Source organism: Xenopus laevis, chromosome 5L (assembly GCF_017654675.1).
Source record: "Xenopus laevis strain J_2021 chromosome 5L, Xenopus_laevis_v10.1, whole genome shotgun sequence".
Lineage (NCBI taxonomy): Eukaryota > Metazoa > Chordata > Amphibia > Anura > Pipidae > Xenopus > Xenopus laevis.
In genome coordinates this window covers 71,662,807-71,690,239 of record NC_054379.1, presented here as the reverse complement: position 1 = coordinate 71,690,239, position 27,433 = coordinate 71,662,807, and the positions used below count along the sequence as shown (strand labels likewise).

The 27,433-nt window shown below is 37.4% G+C and overlaps 1 protein-coding gene across 1 annotated transcript in view; it reads right to left on the bottom strand.

Moving 5' to 3' along the window:
* LOC108716137 (laminin subunit alpha-2-like) overlaps positions 1-27,433 on the bottom strand; it is a 433,274-nt gene that overhangs the window by 22,404 nt on the left and 383,437 nt on the right. Inside the window, exons 48-57 of the mRNA XM_041562932.1 lie at positions 26,284-26,443; positions 20,102-20,226; positions 19,706-19,868; positions 18,369-18,513; positions 13,338-13,476; positions 9,540-9,660; positions 7,261-7,437; positions 6,378-6,523; positions 2,991-3,167; positions 1,308-1,506 (exon numbers count right to left, since the gene is read on the bottom strand). Of these exons, the coding sequence (XP_041418866.1) occupies positions 1,308-1,506; positions 2,991-3,167; positions 6,378-6,523; positions 7,261-7,437; positions 9,540-9,660; positions 13,338-13,476; positions 18,369-18,513; positions 19,706-19,868; positions 20,102-20,226; positions 26,284-26,443 (1,552 nt within the window). The remainder of the gene's footprint in view (positions 1-1,307; positions 1,507-2,990; positions 3,168-6,377; positions 6,524-7,260; positions 7,438-9,539; positions 9,661-13,337; positions 13,477-18,368; positions 18,514-19,705; positions 19,869-20,101; positions 20,227-26,283; positions 26,444-27,433) is intronic.

Below are 27,433 nucleotides of genomic sequence, written 5' to 3'. Positions count from 1 at the left end.
CGTTTATCAATCTCTCTGACTTTTGTCAGGAAAATTGTTGTCAGTAATATTGAAATGAGTCTGCATTCATTACTTTATATTAGAATGCCTTTAAGTACAATTATTGTCATTAATATTGATAAATTGAGACGGTTTGTACCAATTACTTATAACAGAATAAAATCACCAGGGCTTAACAAATAACTATTATGTGGCTGTGTTAGAGTCCTTTGATACCTCCTACATCCCACATAGAACAGAATGGCGTTCTGAGCAGTCCTCTGAGCAGCTAAAAATATTTAGACAAAAGTACACACTTCAAATCAGCAAATGGGTTCATAGATGTGATAATTAACTTGAAAAAAAATATGATATAAAAGAGATATTGCTGGGAATCTCAGCACATCTGCCCCTTAAATTATTAATGCATACAGAAAAAGACATTCTGTACTAGTATATACAATACTATGAACAAAATATGTAACACAATTATATATATATATACTTTATAATCGGTTTTCTGAATTTAGCAGGCAGCTGGGCATAACCTTAAATGGAGTTCTCAAAGTTTAGCAATAGCAGGGCCAAAATTTAAGGGCTCCACAATGCCATAAAGTAATAATACATATGTATTTTTACATTTATGTATACTGTAGCTGTAAATGCTGGATGAACAAATTAACTATTCCTTGGCAAGAAATGTCCTGTTTTACATGATCTGTTACCTTTTCTGTAAATGTGTCCCTTATAGCCCAACTTTTACTTGAACTAGTGCCCCAGTGGCTACACAGGAGCTTACAGTTAGTTTAAAAAATATATATATATATAAATGCATACACCTTTCCAATTCTGGGTGTTACTGCTAGGGATACCAAATGCTTTATTTTACGATTTGTCCAAATCCAAAATCCAAAATCATGAAGGTTAGGGTCAAAGCTTGAAGAGAAGAGGAGTCCTAATGTGCATATGCAATTTAAATGAAAGAACTACGAGGTAGCATGTGGAGAGAAAAAATAGATTTTAAGGATTCAGTTGGATTTGGCTGAATCCTGCTGAAAAAGGCCGACACCTGAACTAGAACTAAACTCTGGATTTGGCGCATTCCTAGTTACTGTTCCTATAAGCAAATTTATAACTTCAACAGATCAAAAAACAATGGAAAATAGCTCTTTAATAGTATGCACCCTTAAAAATGGTGTCATGAGCATGAATACGGACCCCTACCACCATTCTTTTCCACATTTATTTATTACAATGATAAGTGTTTACATTTAAAACTGTACCTTACAGAGTGTCTTGATAATAAATTATTTTTGTGTAATACTTACAAGGGGAGGAACAGGATATGGAGAAACTTTCGGTGTTGCAGTTGAGTCAACAGATTCAGGCAGAACTAATGACTGAGTTGCATTTTTATCTCTGTCTCCATTTTCCTCTGGATATGTTGGTAGCCTGTCTTGCAAAAGAGTTGGGCACTGACCAATCTCAGCATTCTCAAATGACACGGGCTGGGAGAAATCCATTGGTCTACGGCAAAAAGGAGTCCACATAACGCATATATTAATTAAAAGCATTTGCTGACTTGGCTTACAAGCCAATTTATGCCCTCCACATCTATATCTATCTATCTATCTATCTATCTATCTATCTATCTATCTATCTATCTATCTATCTATCTATCTATCTATCTATCTATCTAGTATGAGCATCCATATATCAGTAAGGAAAAACAGAAAAACAACTCATTGTTTAGTAAATACACTTCTGAATAACATAATTTCTAGCTGCACTTCTGGAACCATATCTATATACAATCAGATTTGATCCTGGCCAGAAACCAAAGCCAGTGATGTAAATATTAAGGTGGTTATTTAACATTGAATTCTAGAGCTTTGTGAGCTTTTTTTAAACCTCGAATGAACTCACAACTCAAATGGTTTTTAATTTGAGAAATATCTTGAATGGAAAAAACTTGAATCAGCGAGTTTGGGGTTAACTTTCTGAAAACTTGAATTGATCGAGTTTTCAGCAGTAAAAAACTCGAATCGCTCGAATTAATTGAGTTTTTGAGTGAAAACTCACGGAAAAAAACTCCAACATGAAGGCTATTAACATCTTCAAATGGTTCAATTGACCTCTGCCATTGACTTCTAAATGGCCTTGACGGGTTTTAGGTGGTGTATTTTAGGATTCAAGCTATTTGCAGGGTCAGGGTATAATACATTTTAAAAAAGTTGCGTCTTTTTAACTAAAAAATAACCTTGAAAATTGTAATTTTAAGTGGAAAACGCAACTTGACCTTTGATAAATAACTAGTGATGGGAAAATCTGACCTTTTTCCCCTCTGCAAAAATTTGCAAAACTGTGAAAATTGACGAGCACAGTTTTTTATCCATTAGAGTCTATGGGCATCATTTACGTGGGGAAATTTGATGAAAAAATTCACTCATCACTATAAATAACCTCCTTAGTATAGTGATATGCAGGCAGTGAGCAAAAACTAAGGCTTCTGCTTAGATATAGTACGTTTTTTATATGTAGAGCAGGTATCTTTGTCAACACTATTTGTTGTGTTGGTGTATGTGATCACATAGAGAAGAATGTAGGAAGCTTAACATTTATTCAGATTTTGCTCTGTAAAGGCCTATAGAAGTATCTTAGCCTCAATCATATCATAGGAAAGATAATGTATTCACAGCAATGGGGTCATCTTGCAAACGTGCAACAACTGTTACTGTTTTGGACATTCAGTATTGCAGGGGTTCCCATACTGTGATTACCTATTGGAGCCCAATTAATTAAAATAATAAATTATGAAAAGGAATGAAGCATATTACCACTTTGACACCACATATGGACAACAACATAAATGAATAATTTTTCATTTAGACATTTTTGCAACTAAATATCAGCCAAAATGTGCAGTGTTTCTGACATATCTGTATACAGAATTGAGAGATTTGTAGAACTGGATATAATAGTTAAGCAAAAAGAATTACAAAGTATCTTACACAGCGTTGACAAGAAGGTTCCATATGCATCCTTCAAATGGTGGAATGTTTCGGAACAGTGAATACTGTGTATCAGAATCAATGCCTCCTACAAACAGCTTTTTCACATCCAATGATTGGCTAGCTGGAATTTTCAGGGTCTGAATTTTATCTTCATCAACCTGCACAGTAAACTGACTAAAAAAAAATATGATAATTAGAAGATAGCTTATACCAAATGTAAATCAATCTAGATAATCAGCTTGGGGGAGCAGGCTTTTCTGGCTTCTGTGGATTCCTTTTATAAGTATTCACACCCTTGGATATATTCACTTTATTATAATTTAAATTAGTTGAATTTTACATTAAAATGGATTTCATTTAGAATTTTACAAATAAGGTTACAACTGTGACTTTTCTAGAGGGCATCTACCAAAAGTAAGTGAGGCTAGGGGGTTTATTTATAGTGATGGGCGAATTTGCGCCGTTTCGCTTCGCTGAAAAATTAGCGAATTTCGCGCGAAATTCGCGAAACGGCGAAAAATTCGCGAAACGGCGCCGGCATTCGCTGGCGAATTTTTGCCGCAAATTTTTGCCGCAAATTTTCGCGGGCGTTTCGCGAATTTATTCGCAGGCGGCGAAACGCGAAAATTCGCCGCAAATTCGCCGCAAATTCGCGCCTGGCGAATAAATTCGCCCATCACTATTTATTTACAGAAGCAACCAAGATGTCAATGGTACCTGTGAAGGAGCTGGAGAGGTATACATCTAAAATGTGAGAAACAATCTATGGAATAACTATACCCAGAGTGGACTAGAGTTGTGACAAAGGCCATTGCTCAAAAACCCATATCAAAGCCTGTTTGGAGATTGCCAAGAGGAATATGGTAGCTATTTTGAAAAACAGGGGTTCTCTGAACTGATGAGACATAAATGTAACTTTTTGACCTTAGCAAAATGTAACAACTCTTAACTTTGCCCACATATAGTAATCCATAACAACCATTTAGATGTTTATTTTTAACCTACTCATAAGAAAATGGTACCTGCTGATAAGCTGCCATGAGTTGCTGGACAAGTAGCAAGTTTGAGGCCATTATTACATTAAACCATGTGGTATAAAGCCAACTGCTTGTCGCCCTGAGAACACCATTTCCATACTTTTCAAAGAAAGATACTGATTAGGACTGAGGCAAGATGGCCAATTACTCTTAGCACAAAGCCAAAGCTTCACCAGAGTGGTTTCAAATAACAAAAAATATATTTTTTCTTTAATTAAAGGGGAAGTTTGCCTTTACAAATGTTTTCGTAGATAAATATATTATCATATTTAAATAATAATAATGTGCTTTCATTTTAAAAAAATGAATTTATTTAACTAGACAGGTAATGCTTAGCTCACTCTCTTACTCAATATTTGCCACCCCTGCTGTATAGGATGACCCTGCATTGTATATATAGTTCTTTTCTCACCCCATAGACTATTTTGTCCTCTTGTTTTTCACTTTTCTAGTCTATCATTTATCTCCCGTCTGTTGTCTAATATCTGTGTGTGTCTTCTGCTTTTATACAGACATCCATATCAGCTCTCCTGGGTCATAAAAAATAAGATAGACTCTATTGTCGCTATTTTGCTGCATAAACTTCCCCTCAAATATGCATGTGCCTTGTATGGCCATCTCAGCAAGAGTTGAAAATAGGTGATATTTTATTCATGAAAGCTGTGCCATGAACAAAACTTTATGAAACAGAGGTAAATATAACAAAGAACAAGTCTTTGTACTGTTTCTCTATTTTCTTGGCTTATAATAATAGATTTTCCATCATGTCAGCTTTGGATAAAATTGCTAGGTAACATGATTAGAGTTTTGTTGGGTTTAGCCCAGCATGCAGTCTACATCTGCATCATTGGTTATTTCCACATCCAAGCTGTTTCCTTGTAGTTGAAAAATAAATGAACACTTTGAAAATCTCATATTATAGCAATGGAAAATAGAAACATATTGGACTGAAAATTGGATCAGTCCATCTTCTGAGAGAAATAATAGAATATAATCTCTTTATTTAGGAGATGTAATTGCATGTCTGCCCTCCTCCTAGCATTATATCTCAGTAAACGTAGTTTGCATAGGTAAAGATTTTCAAACTCAATTACAAATATATAATGAATGCAGTGTTGATTAGATAAATAAAACAAAGGGACACATTTAGCAAGGGTTAATACATTTTACTCAGTAGTACCCCGCAGCATAACCTTTCCCTTTTTATCTGCCTGGGCTTGGGAATGTATGGCATTTTACTATTACATATGTCAAAAGGTTTTAGGACAATGAAATGAATGTGAAAATAGTCCACACACAGAATCGAATAAAATCACCCACTAGGGATGAACATATTCAAGGGACTTTGTTAGTATGTACAACACTAGGACAAATGTATTAATAAAAATGCCATACATAAACTGCTTGCATCTATTTATCGCTAACTTGCCATTGTCCAAGTGTAAGGTACATGATTTTCTTTGTGGATTGCACCCACAAAAGAATGTGTGGCATGTTCTTTATCTAAATCTCCAAAAAATGCTTCTCCACCAGAAATAATTGAAATTGCTGGTGGTAAAACCTACCTGCTGCTTCATTCTCCGGAACTTGCCTCGCGAGGAAACTTCAGTGACTTTGTGATGCTTAGGTTTTACCAATGGTGATTTCAATTATTGCCTTTGGAGCAACATTTTTGGGACATTTGTTGTGCATTTTTATCACGGCTGACAAATCTCCCTGTCGGCCATCAAACTTAAGGTGTTTTAGATAAGAGGAATGCGTGTTTGTTTGCTTCACTTCTTTGTTTACTTTTGTTTACCTTTCATTCATTATTTTATACATTTTTCAATATATAATAAACTTTACAATTAAGAGACTACATCAAGATGTTAAAAGAATGTAATAAGAGGTAATGTGTGCAATTTCATATAATAAGAGGAGGGCACTCCAAGGTAGCAAAATGCTGTGGTTGTGTTTATTCAAGACTACTACTTTAGTGTAGTGGTCTCGAATAAACACAACCACAGATTTTTGCTACCTTGGAGTGCTCTCCTCTTATTATATGAAATAATCAATGTATGACGGGATATCGGTAACCCGAAAGAGGATTTGATGCATTTATAGTAAGCTAAGGCAGTGTGGAGAACTTTCTGCTTATTTCAAGTGACTGCAATTGTTGTGAACCTATGCCATGGATTGGAAATTGACAGACCAAATACCCTTTTTTTACTACTATAAAATAAAATATAGCTTTCCGATATGACTGCAATCAAACATGAAGTGGCTGCATTATTGCATAGACAAAAAAAGAACTAAGCAGCGTTTGGCTTTGTTAAGAGCTAAAAACTAGTTCTCTTCTAAAACCTACTTTCGTGTTCTTTCTAGTCGGATAGAATGTTCTTTCCCATCATGGAACTCCCCCTTTTCAGGTCTGATGGTAATTCTGTAGACGTCTTTCCCTCCTGAGATGGTAACTTCCAAACGACCTTTCTTTAAAATGACTGCATAATAGACCTGTAATGAATATATAATAACATAAGAACCAAGCTTCAAATATTCATCCCTTTGTCCACTCTATTTGTACTAGCATGAAATACATATTTGTATGAAACCAGGCTGTAGTTGGGATTTGAAAAGCAGCTACATTGGCTTTGCATCAAAACCCAATGCTACAGTAAAACCCAGTGCTACAGGATATTTCATGGAAATACATATTATAGGAATGCAACTTAGTTATTTTTACAGTTTTACAAACAAATTGTGAGAAAGTCTCCTTACTCCAAATTTTAGAGACAATTATTATGCACTACCTACCAATTTTATTGGATTATAATTCATTGATCAGAGATTAAATCTTTTTTTTACATTTACTTTTGTAGGTATAACAGATTAAAACATATATATTAAATTTCACTTTTGGAACAACTTGAATGTGTGCTTATTTATTAAAAAACTTGATTGAATTTTGCTTACAACCCCCATTGAATCAAGAGATGTCCTGCCATCTGTTAGATACCAGTTTTTATTGCAACATTATAGAGAAGTTGTGCACTTTTAAACCTTTACTATAAAGTCAATTTTGTTGCAGAATCAAGAGATGTCCTGCATTTGCCTTAGAATTCCCATTTTGAGGGGTATGATGTTCCCATATGAACACAAACCAGCACACCACTTTAAAGGTAGCCAATGAGTCAATGCATTAAATAATAATTATTTATATAATAAATAATAATTGCAGCATTGTAACATACCTGTCCACTTTGTCTACGTTTCCTTCTGGGTGGAGCCAGATTTCCTCCATTGCCGAACAAGATAATGCCTGAATCATTTTTAGTGCTGAATGACAAGGTAATCTCAGTCCCAACATCTAGCGATACTGGCGGTAACTCCAAAAACCCTGGTTTTGCAAAACTGACCAAGTATACTTTCTGCAAAGAGAGGAAAACATTTGTTTTTCACAAACTTTTTCATTATGGCACAGTTTCCCTTTCGCTTTCCATATACTTTAAAACATTGATACAACAAATAATAACGATTTTGCCAATAATTGTGCACGGTATTGTTATAGAGAAAACGCAAATCAATCATTCAGATGTATTTGTTTAAATGGAACCTTAAGTTCAGACTTATAAATGATTCTCTATGACATCAGACAGTGCTGTCAATACAGAATCCTAAACTGCCCATTACAGCCCCCACCTTTGTGATCACACAGCTTTATCCTGCTGGCTGGTATGTCAGTGTAAAATGATTACATTTACACAGTGGGGGTATATAACTACATTATATATAAATATATACGGAGATCTTACAATAACCTCTCTAGTGTTTTATTTACCAGTAGGTCCTTCCAGCTGACAAGAGGGCACCCATTCAGATTAGAAGAAAAGATTTCCCGTCTAAATATTCGGAAGGGTTTTTTTACAGTGAGAGATGTGAAGATGTGGAATTCTCTCCCTGCAGTGGTTGTACTGACCAACACATCAAATAGTTTCAAGAAATGGTTGGATTACTTTTTAGGAAGTGAGAAAATATAGGGTTATTGAAAATATCTCCAGAGACTGGAGTCAGGATGGACCTTTTCCTACTCTGAGGGAGAGAGACTTTAGTTGGGTTTTTTTTTGGCTTTCTCTGGGTCAACTAGCATTTTGGTAAGTGTCATTTAGATTTAGACATAAAAATCTGAACTAGATATGTGTCTTTGACTCCCAATGTATAAGTACACATACACTTACAGTACCTATACAGACTTATCAATACACTGACATGTATAAAACTGTATATATACACATACATAAATTAACTGTAGTGTATAGAAGTTATACAATTCACTCTTAATGGCATTAATAGACTCTACCATCACAACATCACCCAGCACCGTCACACAGTATAGATCCACCTGCTTTAAATAAAGATCATCAAGTCTAAAGAGTTGGCTTTTACTTCTTCATTTTTTATGGAAGAAACAATATTCCATGCTATCTGTTTATAGAGGACTGAATAAAGAGGAAACTGCAATGACTCTGAGGTTATTTCTACTATAATATACTTGTAAATTCCAGTTGGCAATACATACCATATACAAGCATATAAATAGTGATTAATTTTTCTGAAGCACCTATCACTTTAAAGCCTTCATTGGTTCAGTGCCATTCAATGCAAATCACAGCAAACCAATCAGCTCAGAATGGGTCAGCTCGCCTATAAGGACACAGACTAGAATTTACTTCAGTATTTGTTGCTTATAATAAAACAACTTTATAGCTATCCCCATGAACCAGACTCATAAAGCATGCAAACTGATCTCTGCTGAATAGCATGCAGGTAATATTATCACACAATAAACAGATACTGAACACACAGTAACAAGATAATAAATCTAGATTTTTTATTAAGTATATTTTCACATAAACAAATTTAATTAAGTGTCACTGGAGTTGCTTGATCATTTTAAATCACATTTCTTTGGAAACAACTAAAGACTTGCCGACCATACCACTTTATTAATGATAGTAAACCTTTGCTAAACTTGCAGGTAGAAAGTTGTGAATGTATACACATTACATAGTATCATATTAAGTTAGGTTGAAAAAATGATGATAGTGTTACTGGCAATAGTTGCAATGTATGCTGCACCTATGTGAATGCTTATGTGTTACCTTAGGCTTAGAGATGCCACAATATATAATTTAATATGGGTATTTGCTGAATTTCAATTTATGGATCAACAATGCCTCAGAAAAGTTAGTTGCAAGATAAAGATCTCTTAGGCCAAGTACTTAGGATATGTAATTAAAAGAGGTGTAGTGCAGCCCAAACCATAAGTGAGCATTTCAGGGCACAGTAGTTTACAATCACAGAGTCTTTGCTTCAATTGCAGATCCCTTAACAGATTTTACTGATTTACTGATCTGTTGCTTGCAGTGTGCAATGTCTTATAAACAGTGAGAAAATACATCAAATATACATACAGTATTTGGTAACTAAAATTCTGAGATTTAGGGAAGGAGAAAAAATAAGGTTGACAGACCTCAAGAGCACATCCTTTGGTTAATCCAATATAATCTGAACTGCTGAGTAAATTGTATGGCGTCCGAGATACTTCAATGTCTTTCAGACAACCGGAATATTTCTTTAAATTAACCTCAGGCCTGCGGATGAAAAGATGAAAGGACACATGAAAACAATAGGATTTTCCAAATATTACAAAAAATAAAAAGTTTGTTTAGTAATGCATGCATTCATTTACAAGCCTGCGTGAGCTACAATGTGATTCAGATGTTGACTCAATAAACGTCAGGGCTACGTTTAATTTGTTTCATGAAGAAATAGATTGAATCATTCACATTCAGGGAAGGTAATAAACAAACTGAGGCGATTATGCAAGTGTGGCCATATGGATACCCTTAACTGAATATATTAAGCAAATTCCCTATGAATGTACTTTGAATATCATCAAAAAGGGGTCAAAGTCAATCAGTTGCCTCACATTTAGAAGAATAAACTTTGAAAATAACGTGTAGCATATGACTCCCACAGATCAGCATTTTTGTGAAATCTCTTGACACAGAACAATAGGTGGGGGGAATCAATAAGGGTGCCACTCAAAATCTGTGCCATAGGTTTCAATTGCAAATGTAAAAGAATGAGTGACACAAACAAATATGTATATTTGAAATAATCTATAATTAAACTATAAATGCACTTTCCAGTTCTCTGATTTAAAAGGTGTTTTCCACTCAAAACTGTTTTTTAGATGAGGAAAGAAACTAAAGTCATTTTCCAATCTACATTAAACATTTCCAATGGTTTTTCATTTGCTAATGTAATTGAAGATTAAAGTAGTATCAGTTTGACTGTGTCCATTCTGTGATGCATTTAACAACACACACATATTAAAGGACACATATCACTTTAGTTCCTGGTGTGGGCAGCATTTTGAGGCACACACATGTGCATAATAAGCAAGTACCCCACCTAGGAGGGTGGGGGTGTGCTAATCAATTAAAATCGCGCACATGCATATAAAGACCATACATTTACCCCAACAAGGCTGCCTGCATTGGGAGCTCCCTATCACAAGTACTGTATACCTGTTATTTTATCATAGTAAATCGCACCCTAAGACAATTATAAAAGAAAAGCTCGATACTCTAATCGTATTGACCCCATGGCTTCTAAGATATTGCAACTCCTATTTTGAGTAGTGCTTTGTTCCAGTTGCATCTCTTTTGAAAAACCAATTATTATTTCAGAATCAGAAAAGCAGTGTGTTAAACACAACATAACGTGCTCTCTGAAATAGCTTTTATTGTTTGCCCTGTAGAATGGAAACTTGCTTTAAAAACTGTTGGCATTCAACTTGGAAGGTCAAGTGTTCCTTTATTAGAAAAGAGTAAACAAAATAACAAAAAAGGAAATGTTAAGGATTAAAGCATCAGGGAAGAGACTTTTATAATGACTGTAACTGTTAGAATATGCATTTAAGTGTTAAGTGCTGGATGCCATAGTTTCTATTGGTAGAGTTTCTTTAATTAAAAAAATCCAGTAACATTATATAGAAGAGAAGAACTCTGATCGTTGACAGTGTAAAGAAATAAAGCATATTTAAAGTTAATTAAGATGCCTTCTACACTAGTTTGTAGTAACATCACAGTCACAGCTTGTTTAAAAAAAATATCTGTAGATATTTGTTCTTATAAAGGACAACACCGAGCTGCAAAACCAGTAAAACTGTATGATTGAAAGGGCAGGGAATTCAAACAATTCAGAACTATTTTAGTTTAATTAACAACACAGCTAAAAGTTGTAAAGTTGGGGTTGCATCATAAAAAACTATGGGAAGGTAGAGGAAAAATTCCTAATACTCAGAGACCTGAATATAAATGACATACTACAAGGCACAAATTGTAGGGTAATGTAATAAAAGTTGTACCAGGTGGTGTAACCTGCAGTGACCAATCAGCAGCCAGCTTTAAAGTAAACATCTGTTTGCAATAGGTTGCTAGGCCAAGTACAGAATTTCAGACTGTTACTATGAATTATGGATAGTCAAACTGACTGCTCAGATTCAATGGCTTGAAAAATGGGTCACTGGTTGACCAAATGGTTTCTTCCATTTGTAAATAATACTTTTCTGAAGGTTAAAAGTCACTTTATCCCCCAAATGTCACAAAAACACACTAGGTTTGTCTAATAGCATTAACCCATAACAACCAATAAGACATCTGCTTTTAAACGTGTGACCAGTAAATTCTACCTGCTGATCGGTTGCTATGGGTTACTGTTCCCAGGCAAACCATGTGCTAAAAGGCACTACGTTTGCCATTAATAAGGAGTTATGTAATGAAAGTTACATGATCCCTTAACTGATAAGATACTTTCAAGTCTCAGATTTTACCAAAGGGAAAGTATACACCTATTTACAAAATGCCCAGGAAATATATAAAAAAGGTGTTTTCATTGAAAAGTGTTTTGATTTTAAATTAAAAGTGCAACTGGAAAAGGGTTTCTTCTTGAATTTCTTACCTAAAGCTGCATTGTTTTAGGGAGAAGAAAGAACAATTTTGTTACCCTCCACATCCCTATGCTATGAGGTATAATGAATTGAGATTTCCCTTTTTTCCTATTTAGTGCCTGTCTCTTTAATAATACAAATGATGCTTCATTATTTGTAGGGAATTGAAATGATAGAAAGTGAGACTTCAATCCTTAATCCATTTTAAAGTGTACTTTTGGAAATAAAATGGATAATACACAGGTATGGGACCTGTTACTTTAAGGGGCAGATTTATCAAGGGTTGAATTGAAAATTCTAATTTTCTAAATTTTTTATGGTCAAAACTGTCAAATTAGTCTAAGGAGTCATTGAAATTCGATTTGAGTTTTTTAAAAAATTCGAATTCGATTTTCAAGATTTATCATACTCTGGCCCTTTAAGAACTTAAATTCGACTATTCGCCACCTACGACCTGCCAAATTGCTGTTTATGTCAATGGGAGAGGTCCAGGAATCAATTTTAAGTTGTTTGCAGCCTTCATGAAATTCAACTCGAATCAAGTTTTTTAAATTCAAATCGAATTTGAATTGAATTCGATTAGATTTTTCGGGTTGATTTAATTCATCTGAGTTTTAAAAATTAGATTTTATTAATACTTTTTGATTTGTCGAATTTTGAATTTATGTGAGTTTAGGGGAGTTTTTAAAAACTCACATGAATTCGAAATCCAACCTTTGATAAATGTGCCTCTAAATCTACTAAGGAATAATATAAACATTAAATAAACCCTATAGAATTGTTTTGCCTCAAATACCGATTATTAATATTATTATTAAAAATAGTGATGGGCGAATAAATTCACCAGGCCAAATTTGGCGAATTTCCGCATTTCGCAAAACAGCGGCAAAAATTCGCTGGTGAAAAATCCGCTGCAATGAAAACATTTGGTTGCGCGTCAGAATTGTCACGCACATAAACATTGTTGCGTATCAAAATTATTCGGATGTCCTTTGACTTTAATGCATTTGGCCAAAAGAGGCGCACGTATAACAATTGTTCTCATCAAAATAATTTTGACGCCCATTGACTTCAATGCGTTTCGCAAATTTTTCGCCGTTAGCCTTCCCATAATTCGGAGCTTTCTAGATAACAGACCCTATAGCTGTATATTTTTAAGTGAGATTAATATTATAACATAAATTTTAACACAGCTATTATTTAATGGTATTGAACGTAGGAACAGTATATATACTGTAGTTCCTTTATATTATATATATATAAACACCCTTAAATACTTCACATAAAAAATGTGGGGAAAAAAAGATTTACCTTAAATTCCTCAGTACTGGCAGACCCCCAAAATAAATCTTCTCATCTGATTTAAGATTAAGACCAAAGTTGCTTCCACTTGTCATAATTGTTAATTTGTCCACTTCATTGGTATCTAGATCCACAACTGAGACATTGGCTAACAAATAATAGAAAACCCATCAATAGTATGCCACTGTAGAATATACATTTCAAATATGCAGTTCATGTACAAATAAGACATTTTCTCCAATTTTTTTCTAAAAACTAAAAAGGGGAATAAAGTCACATACATTGCTGGTGCAATATTAATAAAACCAACCTTAAAATACATATATTAGTATTAAGATGTACATTGCTTTAGCATTTGTTTCAGTATCTGGCATATAAACTTGAACACAATCCACTCAAGTTGCTTTATTCTAATTATATGTACTGCCATGCTTCAATATATACAGCGGTTACATGAACTAATTAATTATATATCAGTTTGGATCAAGTACAAACTACTGTTTTATTATTACAGAGAAAAAGATCATTTTTTAAAATTGTCAATTTTTTGGATAAAATGGAGTCTATGGGAGATGGGCTTTCTGTAATTAGGAGCTTTCTGGATTATGGGTTTCCGGATAACAGATCCCATACCTGTGTGTGTGTGTGTGTGTGTGTGTGTGTGTGTGTGTGTATATATAATATATAAATCACCTACAAATAAAAAAGAAACTAAATATTAAATAAGAAAGGTTTTCATTCTGCAGTTTTGTAGAAAACTAGAAATGACCTTGGCTCCTATTTATCTTCCTGTGTAATAATCCTATTGTATTTTACGCATCTTATCTTTTATCTACTGTATAAACCTATAGCCCCCATGGCTACATTGGAGCTTAACTGTATAAATTGTGGCAGCATACAATTCCCAACACCTCAGGGTAACAATGCAGTATATTACAATGCATAGAAAGGGCTGTTACTCAAAGTTTGAAAATATTGATTTGGAATATGTTGGCACTATAAAAATAAAGGGTAATATATAATTTTTCCATTTTGACAGCTAAGAATTGGATCAGGTTAATTAGCAGGTAGTAGGAGTAATGGGCGATAAGAGTTACTGAAATGGTTCACTGTGATATGTAATAAATAGGCAAACTTCCCTCTGCGTGTCACTCAAATTTATTTTGCCAATTAGAGAAATACTTCAGTTTGCAATTAACTTGTAAATAATTTTTTGTATTGACATTTTTAACGTATAGTATACAAAGCATATAAAGCACTTATTGGTTGAAAAGGCCACACAGATTGGAGCAGCCAGTTCTAGTATCCAAAAGTAATCAAACAACAAGTAACAGGTAATAGTTACAAAAAGCAAATATTTGATTGGTTGCTATGAATTACAATTGCACAACTTGTGCAAACTTTGCAACCGATATTACACAACCCCCTTAGTTTTTCATTGTTCTGTTACTGTAAAAAAAGTGGAACTATTGTATTATTACCTTAATATTAAATATACATGTACAGTTTTGTGTGTTTGGAGTCGCCAGAATGAGAGTGCTTGTTTATTTTATTTATGTTAATGTATAAAAGTCTCATAAAAATTATAGTCAAAATCTTACCATCATATTTATATATATATATATATATATATATATATATATATATATATATATATATAAAGGTGAGGAGCAGCATTTCAGCTTGTTTCATTTTAAAAAAACATATATATATATATATATATATATATATATATATATATATATATATTATATATATATAGCTTTATAGTACATAGAAATTATTTTCGATTCTTGGATAAATTTTACTTGCAGACACGGGGGACGGCCATGGGCTCCAAGGTCACCCCGGCATATGCCAACTCTTTCATTAGTTGGTTTGAGAGAGATCATGTCTATCAGGATGGATTCTTCATCAGGCACTGTGTGGCCTGGTGGAGATTCATCGATGACGTGTTTCTCGTGTGGCGGGTGACCTGGAGTCCTTGTCCGCCTTCCGTAGCCTTAATGTAGCCCATACTGACATCAAATTCACTATGACTGCTAGTTTTCAAACTGTTTCCTTTTTAGATGTCCTAGTGACATGTACTCAGACGGGTTTTGATACTCGTATTTACACGAAACCTACTGATCGAAATCAGTTGCTCGCATATGATAGCTTTCATCCACCTGCGGTTAAAAAATCTATTCCTACTAGTCAATTTACAAGGGTTAACAGGATTACCAATGACAGCTTGGCTTGTGAACAGGATTTTGAGACTATGAGTATGAAATTACGAAATAGGGGATACTCAAGTGATGTTATTCAGAAAAATAAGCAAAGGGTAAGGGATAGAGAGAAGGAAGGAAGACTTAGAAAAAGTTCAACTAAGAAGGATAGACTAGCATTTGTTACACAATATAGTTCAGCCAGTACAGGTATTAAAACCGCGCTAGATAAATATTGGCACTTATTACGCGAAGCGTATCCATCCATTTCTACTTTCCAACAAGGCCCAATGATGTCATTTCGCAAAGGCACGACAATTGGAAGCAAGTTAGTACGGGCTGAAGTTAGTGTACCCCCTAAAAAAGTTGCATTTTGGGGACCCAAAAGGGAGGGCATGTATAAATGCAAAGGCTGTGCCCAATGTCGTTATGTACAGGTGGGCACAGACTTTGAAAATCCACATACAAAACAAAAATTTAAAATTAGAGGCTACAATACTTGTGAAACAAATTATGTTGTCTATATGTTGATCTGTCCTTGTAATTTGATATATGTGGGTGAAACCACCCAAAAAGTGAAGGACAGGTTTTCACAACATAGGTCAAGTATAAATACGGGCAATAGATCATTACCAGTTTCCAGACATTGCCTTGAGTTAGGTTATACTTCAAATGATTTGAGATTTAAAGTTATACAACATATTCCACCGCCAAAAAGAGGAGGTAATCGTATTTTAGAGCTAAAAAGGGCAGAGGTGAAGTGGATTGATAGATTAGGGACTTTATCCCCAGGTGGATTGAACAAAGATTTTGATCTTCATTTATTCTTATAAAGATTTTGTATTATATGGTGTTACCGTGTTATTTAGATTTGTAACTATAAACAAGTTCATTGTCTGTCATGAAAATAATGCTTATGGCTAAATTTATGCATATGTAAATCGATGTGGTAACTATGGGGACTTCTTAGTAACCGATGGGCGGGGTGGAGTGTCCGCTTACGCGCTGGTCCGCTTCCTATTTTTGAAGTGCATCATCGCGCTGATCTGACACGCCACTTCCGCCACACGAAGAAGCGAGTTGCAACATGGAGTCTTGAAACGCTAGTGCACATGTGATAGGCTTGAGAAAGGGAAAGGAGTATTCCTGAAACGTCGCGTGAGTGCCACAATGCTGCGTTATGATATGGACTCATACAGATAAGTTGCTTATTCAGTGAACTGTACGAATTTTTACGGAGCGAATAAAGGCTATGTTTTAAAATTGAGGCTTATTTTCTGAAGGTTGGATTTATATATATATATATATATATATATATATATATTATATATATATATATATATATATATATATATATATAAATATATATACACACACACACATATATATATATATATATATATATATATATATATATATATATATTTCTTAGATGAGTATCCACACTCCAAGGCAATGGATAAGTAGGGGTGCACGGTAATATTAGCATACAGCAAAAGTTTCCAGACCAGCACTCCCTTTTGGTGAAAATCAACAATCTTTTATTGTGACATGGTACAATAAAAGATTGTTGATTTTCACCAAAAGGGAGTGCTGGTCCATGTACCATGTCACAATAAAAGATTGTTGATTTTCACCAAAAGGGAGTGCTGGTCTGGAAACTTTTGCTATATATATATATATATATATATATATATATATATATATATATATATATATATACACACACATATATATATATTTATATATATATATATATATATATATATATATATATATATATATATATATATATATATATATAAGCAAAAAGAAGACCAGCAACACCGAGATCTCTTGTGATATAGTCAATTTATGTTGTGAAATCACATGCAAGTAGTGATGGGCGAATTTTCGCGGGCGTTTCGCGAATTTATTCGCTGGACGCGAATCGCGCAAATTCGCCGCGAATTCGCGCCCTGGCGAATAAATTCGCCCATCACTACATGCAAGCCGACGTGACGTTTCGGTCCACACAGGGACCTTTATCGAGGGACCTTTATCTGCCTTGATAAAGGTCCCTGTGTGGACCGAAACGTCACGTCGGCTTGCATGTGATTTCACAACATAAATTGACTATATCACAAGAGATCTCGGTGTTGCTGGTCTTCTTTTTGCTTATAATATATATCGTATATATTATTACCGTGCACCCGAGGAATGCTACAAAGGCGGAGTGCTGCCCTCACCAAGCAATTATATATATATATATATATATATATATATATATATATATATATATATATATATATATATATATATATATATATATATATATATATATATATATATATATATATATATAAAAGTCCACAGTGGTGCACTCTTGATCCTCATGGATAATTGCCTGGGTGCTGGTTATAGCATAGCATAACAATCACAAAGAAAAAACGCACTCACAGGTCTTGTCAATGGTGAAAAAAGAAAAAAACTTTTATTTCAACGTTTCGGCGCAATGACTTGGGCCGTCTTCAGGAAGTGAAGACTTCCTGAAGACGGCCCAAGTCATTGCGCCGAAACGTTGAAATAAAAGTTTTTTTCTTTTTTCACCATTGACAAGACCTGTGAGTGCGGTTTTTTCTTTGTGATTGTTATATATATATATAAATATATATATATATATATATATATATATATATATATATATATATATATATATATATATATACACACACCTTATTCATTTCTCACTCTTTACTTACTTAAGGACATCTTATGGATCTTCAGTTTCACACACTTTGGAATTAATTAACAGAGTTTCCAATGTTAATAATGCATGTTTTAAATCACCTACCTTGTTTCTGTATCCTAGAGAGGGTAAAGGATTTCCATTTTCCATCATTGTGATTTCTGTTGCTAACTGAAAAGGCAGTGCCTGACCCCAGATCATAGCTTACTTTTATACGCCCATCAGTCATCTCCACACTCATAAAATCTTTCTGTTGAAAATCAGAAGTTAAAGATTTTTTTTCTTTAGTACAAATGTCTTTCCAGGCCCCATCACACATTCTGTGCGATTGAAAAATAACACATTTCACATAACAATCAGCTTGTTGGTTTTTCTATCATTACAGGTGACAGAAAAGATCAGTTTTATGCTGCAAAAGTTCTAATGAGAAACCCAAAATCCATTCATTATAATAATGATGTCCAATGCTGCTACAGCTAATTATGAACCATTTGCAGAATAAGTCAGGACTCAAAGCCATGAAAGGAGTAAACTGAAATAGATTGTCGGTTAATTCCTTTGCAGATTCTGACTATTATACAATTGCTTCGGTTTATGTTTTATGAGCAAAAAAAATTGTGAATTTTTGACTGTAGTGCCCTTGTTTAAAGGGGCGATTCACCTCTATGTTTACTTTTAGTATGTTATACAATGTCCAAATTTAAATAACTTTTCAATTGGTCTTCGTTATTTAATTTTTTTTATATACTTTTTAAATTATTTGCCTTCTTCTTCTTCGGACTTTTTCTTAATTTCAAATAGGGGTCATTGACCCCATCTAAAAACAAATGCTCTGTAAAGCTAAAAATGTATTGGTATCTCTACTTTTGATTATTCAGCTTTCTATTCAGGCCACTTCATAATCATATCCCAATCTTTTATTCAAATCAATGTATAGTTGCTAGGGTAATTTGGACAATAACAACCAGATTACTGAAATTGCAAACTGCCGAGCTACTGAATAAAAAGCGAAATAACTCAAAAAACACAAATAATAAAAAATGAAAATGGTTGCAGATTGTCCCAGATTATCAATCTCTACATCATACTAAAACTGAACTTAAAGGTGAATAACCCCTTTAAGGTACCTTTGTAATTACAGATACAGGTGTAATGGTTAATTGGTAAACATTGTTGCAGGTGCTGGGATACACGTATCACATTCCTGGTGGCTATGGCTACTTCATGAATGAGAATTAAACATTTATAATCAGAAGTGATGTGTGGGTCAACATAAATTGACCTGCACCTGATCCTAACCCACCCACTCCCAGCCTACACCCAACCTGGCTCGCCATCAGTCTTTAGAGACCTGTATCCGCACTTAAAAATGAAGCTGAATGCATTTTGTAATGTGTTTAAGCATTAGCTACAGATACTTATGTGAACGTTAACTTCCCTACCAAGTCATTTGTTGCCAGGTACATCAGAAGTGCATTTGAAGAAAAGGTTTTGAACTTGAACGTTATTGTTGAAATATTTGGATTCCATCGGATAGGGCGGCTGACCAAGGCATATCCATCTCCATCAAACTGTACAGTACCCTCGCTGTCTGCAATCTGTGGGCTATGAATAAACTCATGGTTAGTGAATAACTTACCTTTCCAGTTTAATCTGGGTTTTACCGATATGCAGTTAGTTATAGGAATTAGCTTTTCAAAAAACACAAAACGCCTAGTGGTAGCAGTGAGCAGTGAGCTCTTTCAAAACCAACTTTCTTTTGACTTGTCCATGCAGCATTTTTTGAGAGCAAAAGACATTAATACATTTTCATTCATGGTTAATATTTCTGTCTGTACCTGATGGAGCATCCTTTGCAGTCACCTTCTCTGTCCCTGTAATTCCATAGTCCAATAGGTTTGCCATCCAGAAATGTTTCTCCCATGCAGCCAGAAAATGTGGTAGTTTTAACAGCATCAGCTTTCTGTGAATTTAATCATACAATGAATTAACTAACTACTAACTGTCAACACTTTGGAAGGCAGGACAGTACTTGGGGCCACTTCTCTCAAAAATATGCCATAATCTGGAACTCGCAAACATAGGTTGTAGTGCTACACAATCAATCTCACCGCTTTTTGTAGCGTCGGGTGCCAGCTGCGACTCTGTCTGCCCAGGTCCAGTGCAAATTCAGATACAAACTCCAGCAGCACTCCAGTATAGTGAAAGAAATTTATTTGTGCAAATGAAGCAACGTTTCGGGCATAACCAGCCCTTTATCAAGCTTGATAAAGGGCTGGTTGTAAAGGCCCGAAGGCGCAGCAGTAGAAGTTGCGGACCAAAGAGGAGACAAACACCGGGTTCGAAGTACAAAAGGTTTATCCAAAAGAGTAGTCAAGGTACAGGCAGTAATTCAGTTCAGGCGGCAAACAACGGAGTCAAGAAAGCAGGCAAGGATCGGTACACAGAATATCAGAAATCAGAAATCACACCCAGGAACACAAGTCAATGGAACCTATAATTGGGCAAAGAAGAAAAGGGCAATGGGGTTTAAATAGTCCAAGGCTTGGCGCCAAATGTTGACGCGCTGGCGTCAGACGCAGACGCCAGCGTCCCCACGCTGACGTCCTGACGCCGGCGCCCGATTCTGACGCCGGCGTCCGTTCCGTCGCCGGCGACCAATCCCAGACCGAGAAGACGCTGATGTCACAGGGCAGCGCCCAGCAGGAGCCATGCGGTGGGGCAGGAGGTCGCCATCTTGGACGCCATCTTGGGTAAGAATAGTAGTTTCCATTACAGTACCCCCTTCCCTAGGGGGGGCCTCAGGACCACCGGGACCAGGACGAGAAGGAAACTGTTTGTGGAACCTGCGGACAAGGATGGGGGCATGAACATCAGACTTCTTCACCCAGGAGCATTCCTCAGGACCAAAACCCTTCCATTCAATGAGATATTGGAGAGCACCCCTGGAAAGGCGAGAGTCTAAGATTCGGTTAACTTCGAACTCCAAGGAATCATTGATGACAACAGGAGCTGTGGAAGAAGAAGAAGGAGAGGAGACTGCAGGTTTAAGAAGAGACACATGAAACACATTAGGGATCCTCATTTCGGGTGGGAGAAGAAGACGGACAGCCACTGGATTGATGACCTCAATGATGGGAAAGGGACCGATGAACTTGGGACCAAGTTTAGGAGAGGGAATCTTAAGACGAATATTTCGAGTGGATAACCAAACCTTATCACCAAGAGAGTAATTTGGCGAAGCAATCCTCTTTTTGTCTGCAAATTTCTTTTGGGAAGAAGAACTCTTTCCCAAATTAGCGGCCGTGGCATGCCAGATGGCCATCATATGGGCTGCTTGATCATTGGCGGCAGGCACGTTGGTAAGTAGGAGGTCCTGAGGAAAAGCCAAAGGGTTTAAACCATAAACACAGAAGAATGGAGATTTCTGGGAAGAAGAATGAAGGGAATTGTTGTGGGCAAATTCTGCCCATGGAAGGAGGTCCGACCAATCATCCTGACACAAGGACACATGACAGCGCAGAAATTGTTCTAACGCTTGATTGACACGTTCAGCGGCTCCGTTGGACTGAGGATGGTAGGCGGAAGAAAATTGTAGAGAAATATTCAAGGCTTTGCACAGAGACCTCCAAAACTTAGACACAAATTGAGGTCCACGATCAGACACGATTTCAGCAGGAAAGCCATGAAGACGAAAAATATGTTTAATGAAGAGTTCAGAAAGTTCCGGGGCAGATGGTAGTTTGCGGAGAGGAGTGAAATGAGCCATCTTATTAAATCGGTCGATCACCACCCAGATGACAGTGTGGCCGGAAGAACTTGGAAGATCGACAATAAAGTCCATGGAAAGATGAGTCCAAGGTCTAGAAGGAATGGGTAAAGGTAACAAAAAACCCTTTGGGGGAGAATGTCCGGACTTGGAAACGGCACAGGTGGAACAAGAAGAAACAAAGTCTTTAACATCCTTTCTTAAAGATGGCCACCAAAGCAGACGAGACAAAAGTTCAGTGGTTTTTTTAATCCCAGGATGACCGGCCTGTTTAGAATTGTGGGACTGAGACAAAATGGCAGGACGAAATTCAGGAGGAACAAAAGCTAGACCCAGGGGAGTCTCTTCAGGAGCAGAAGCTTGAGCGGAAAGTAGTTGCGGAGCACAGGCAGGAAACAAGGCTGCGATGATCTTGGACGAAGGAACAACAGGTTCAGGGTCTTCGGAGCCAGAATCCTCAGGAATAAAGCTTCTGGATAGTGCATCGGCCTTCCTGTTTCTGGACCCAGGACGAAAAGTAATGACAAAATTAAAACGAGAAAAGAAAAGTGCCCACCTGGCTTGCCGGGGATTGAGGCGTTTGAGGGACTGAATAAATTCGAGGTTCTTGTGATCAGTAAAGATTGTTACCGGAACAGCAGATCCCTCTAATAAGTGTCTCCATTCTTCTAAGGCCAACTTAACCGCAAGCAGCTCCCGGTTGCCAACGTCGTAGTTTTGTTCTGGGGAAGAAAATTTTTTGGAAAGAAAAGCACATGGATGAAGTTTACCATCAGAAGAAGACCTTTGAGATAACACGGCTCCAGCACCGATGTCCGAGGCGTCGACTTCGATGAAGAATGGTTGAAGAGGCTCAGGGTGTCTAAGAATTGGAGCGGAGGAAAACGCTTCCTTGAGAGACTTGAAGGCTTCCAAAGCTTGAGGGGGCCAGTGTTGAGGTTTGTTTCCACCACGGATCAGGGCAAGAATTGGAGAAAGTCTGGAAGAAAAGTTTTTAATGAACTGTCTGTAGTAATTTGCGAAGCCAACAAACCTTTGAACAGCTTTGACGCTGGTAGGAAGAGGCCAGTCCAGGATTGCGGAGACTTTGGCCGGATCCATCTTGAAGCCAAGAGAAGAAATAATATAACCCAGAAAAGGAATAGAAGAGACTTCAAAGATGCACTTTTCCAACTTAGCGTAAAGATGATTTTTTCTCAGTCTGGATAGAACTTCACGTACTTGGTTGCGATGCTCTTGGAGGTCCTTAGAAAAAATAAGAATGTCATCCAAATAGACAACCACACACTGCCCCAATAAATCACGAAAAATGTCATTAACGAATTCCTGGAAGACCGCAGGGGCATTACAGAGACCAAAAGGCATGACCAGATACTCATAATGACCATCACGAGTATTGAAGGCGGTCTTCCACTCATCCCCCTCACGAATCCGAATGAGGTTGTAGGCCCCACGAAGATCCAACTTAGTAAACAGGCTGGCACCCCTGAGTTGATCGAACAGTTCAGAAATGAGAGGAAGAGGGTACCTGTTTTAATGGTGATTTTATTAAGTCCTCTGTAGTCAATGCAGGGCCGCAAGCTACCATCCTTTTTTTCGACAAAGAAGAACCCCGCTCCTGCAGGGGAGATGGAAGGACGAATAAATCCTCTCTGAAGATTCTCCTGAATATAGGACTTCATAGCAGAAGTCTCCGAGGGGGAAAGTGGATAGGTGCGGCCACGAGGAGGCATGGAACCGGATAAAAGTTCAATAGGGCAGTCGTATGGACGATGAGGTGGAAGATTCTCGGCAGAACTTTTATTGAAGACATCGGAAAATGCTTGATAGGCAGATGGAAGAAAAGGTTTTGAAGACACAGAAGAAATTTTAACGACAGGAACAGCGGGTAAACAGTTCTGTAAACAAAATGGGCTCCACCTGAAAACTTGTGTAGAAGCCCAATCAATGACAGGATTATGGAGGCACAACCAGGGTAGACCTAAAACAACTGGAGTGGAGGGGCAATCGATAAGAAAAAAGGACAGTCTTTCCAAATGCATGGTGCCCTCCTTGAAAGAGAGTTCTTGGGTAGTTTGCGAGATGACAGCGGAAGACAAGGGACGATCATCTATCGCCAGGACTCGGAGCGGACTTGCCAAAGACTGGAGAGGAATGGAATGTTTGACAGCGAATACTCGGTCCATGAAATTTCCAGCTGCGCCCGAATCAAGGAAGGCCTGAGAAGAGATCTTTTTGGAACCGAACTGGATCTGCACTGGGAGGAGGAAACGTTGAGCTGAAGAACGGGGAGAATGACAAATTCCACCCAGGTAAGTCTCCCCAAACTTACCTAGGTTTTGGCATTTCCCGGCTTCACTGGGCATTCATGAGCAAAGTGAGCTTTGCCCCCGCAGTAGAGACATAACCCCGCCGCCCTTCTCCGATTCTTCTCCTGTTCGGAAAGACGAGCCCGTCCGATCTGCATCGGTTCCTCTGCTGGTAGAGAAGAGGAAGAAGCAGAAGCCGCAGGAGGTGGAGAGGGCGAGATGTGAGCAGGATCGTAGAGCAAGGGTCTCTGAAAAATGGGGGGCCAGGGATAGGCTGGAATCGTGAATTCCTCTTAGAGCATTCGCGATCAAGTTCGATCTGGAATTCCCTCTGGCGGGTATCTACTTTCACGGCCAATGCGACCAGGTCCTCCCATCTGGAGGGAATCTTCGGGACACCAGGTCGTTCTTAATCCGAATAGCTAACCCATTGTAGAAGGCTGCATGGTAACCGTCGTTGTTCCAAGACGTCTCCGCCACCAGGGTGCGAAATTCGATAGCATACTCGGAGACCGAGCGGACGCCTTGTTGAAGCTGGAAAAGCCTGGCGGAGGAAGAAGTGGCACGGCCCGGAGCATCAAACACCGTACGGAGTTCTTGAACGAATGCTCTGGCGTTATCAATCAAAGGATCCTCCTTTTCCCAAAAGGGTGGATGCCCACTCCAAAGCCTTTCCCTGCAGACGGGTGATTATATAACCCACTTTGGCACGTTCAGAAATGAACTGACCTGGCAGCAGGGCGAACTGAATCTCGCACTGGTTGATGAAGCCCCTGCACGCTTCTGGATCACCGCTAAAAAGAGGTGGAGCAGGGATACGAGGTTCAGAAACCTGGAGTGGGATAGGAATAGCCGGAGCAGGCACGATCGCAGGAGCCGCGGGTGACAGAGCTGTCAGCTTCTCCAGAATTGCCTCCAGAGCCTGGCCGAAATGGGATTGCTGGGCTTCATAGGTTTTCATCCGCGAAGCCAATCCACGAATGGCCCCTCCTACATCGAGAGGTGCTTGGGCCTCCTCCGAAGGGTCCATGGCCCAATTATACTGTAAAGGCCCGAAGGCGCAGCAGTAGAAGTTGCGGACCAAAGAGGAGACAAACACCGGGTTCGAAGTACAAAAGGTTTATCCAAAAGAGTAGTCAAGGTACAGGCAGTAATTCAGTTCAGGCGGCAAACAACGGAGTCAAGAAAGCAGGCAAGGATCGGTACACAGAATATCAGAAATCAGAAATCACACCCAGGAACACAAGTCAATGGAACCTATAATTGGGCAAAGAAGAAAAGGGCAATGGGGTTTAAATAGTCCAAGGCTTGGCGCCAAATGTTGACGCGCTGGCGTCAGACGCAGACGCCAGCGTCCCCACGCTGACGTCCTGACGCCGGCGCCCGATTCTGACGCCGGCGTCCGTTCCGTCGCCGGCGACCAATCCCAGACCGAGAAGACGCTGATGTCACAGGGCAGCGCCCAGCAGGAGCCATGCGGTGGGGCAGGAGGTCGCCATCTTGGACGCCATCTTGGGTAAGAATAGTAGTTTCCATTACACTGGTTATGCCCGAAACGTTGCTTCATTTGCACAAATAAATTTCTTTCACTATACCGGAGTGCTGCTGGAGTTTGTGTCTGAATAATCTGGAACTCGGTGACCCACTAAAGATTTTGGGCCTAGCTTAACGATACTGTTTGAAGTATGGACTAGTTTGTGTTTGTGCTATTGGGAAATTTATATTGATGCCCTGAATGTATTAAACAACTCTTTTTTTTTTATGCACTGTATTTAATGCGTTGTTTTTATGGTGAAAAAGCTAAGCACTACACACTTTGAAAGTGTATGCAATGAATGATTTCATTCCTTCCTAATCATGCGGTTCATTCTTTGGCATAAAAGAAAGCTGTTGAATATGTTTCAGAGTTAGACAGAAGTACAGCTGCAGTCTAGTACCATACCTTGATTTTTTCTGTTAGACCACCAACAAAAAGCATGGCATTTGCATCAACATCCAAAATAGTATAACCAGGCAGAGAAGTGGAACTGAACACACCAGGTACAATACTGGCTTTGGGACCTTCTAGTGCTTGTACAGAAATGGTACCATTTATGCTTGAACTGTAATAAGAGAAGAAGGATAAAAGAAGACTATGAAGATTAAAACCAAATGCATGCCATTATATGGATCACTGTGACCACAGTATGAATGCAGGTTTTGTTTGAACATATTAAAAGGGTAGTTTACCTCTACAAAAGTAACTTTCAGGTATTATCTAATATTTGTATAGTGTCAACATATTTATACTGCACTTGACAGTGACTGTTCATCATTTACATCAGTTTTGTATTTAAACATGTTGCAGACTATATTAAGCTAATTGCTGTTAGGTACTCAACTGCTCACGTGCAGCTGCCCATAGCAGCCAATGTTAGTAAAGAAACCTTGAAGTTTTGTGAAAGTGGACTACCCTTTTAAGGAACTGCAAGGACAAACATCAGCCACATAGAGGATGACATATTTATACATTATAACATACATAAATCTACTGTACATTAACAACCATGGCTCTATTTTGCAGAATGGAAATGAGCATCCTTTTCTAATGTGTAATGTTCCTTCTCTCTCTCATACAGTGAAATATTCCCAAGGAAGCAGCAAATTAGCACGGCAGTCCCTAAAATAAAGCCCTCAAGAAAGACACACACAGGAAAAATAGCTCATATTTGTACAAGTGTGGAATTGTTACGAATAAACTAGACAAAAACAAGAGAGAGGTTATTTATTTGCACATTAGGAAGAGTTTATTAAAATTCAATTCTGAAAGACAACCATGTTTTGCATTGCAAATTTTAGAATGATGTGGTGTTCAAAGATTTTGTGAGAAAGAAAGGACACACAAATCTATTCCATTCTTAAAAAAAAATTACACCAAACATAAATAACCTTGACTTAGGCTTATTAAATGCTGAAACAAGCAGTTGTTTTTTAAAAGCTTTACTGCAAATTAGAACATATTAAATAGATGTCTGAGACAAAACTACATGTCGGGCTTGAGCGGTGACCAAAAGAATAAGAAATAAACCTATTAGGAGTCTTAATATGAAGCT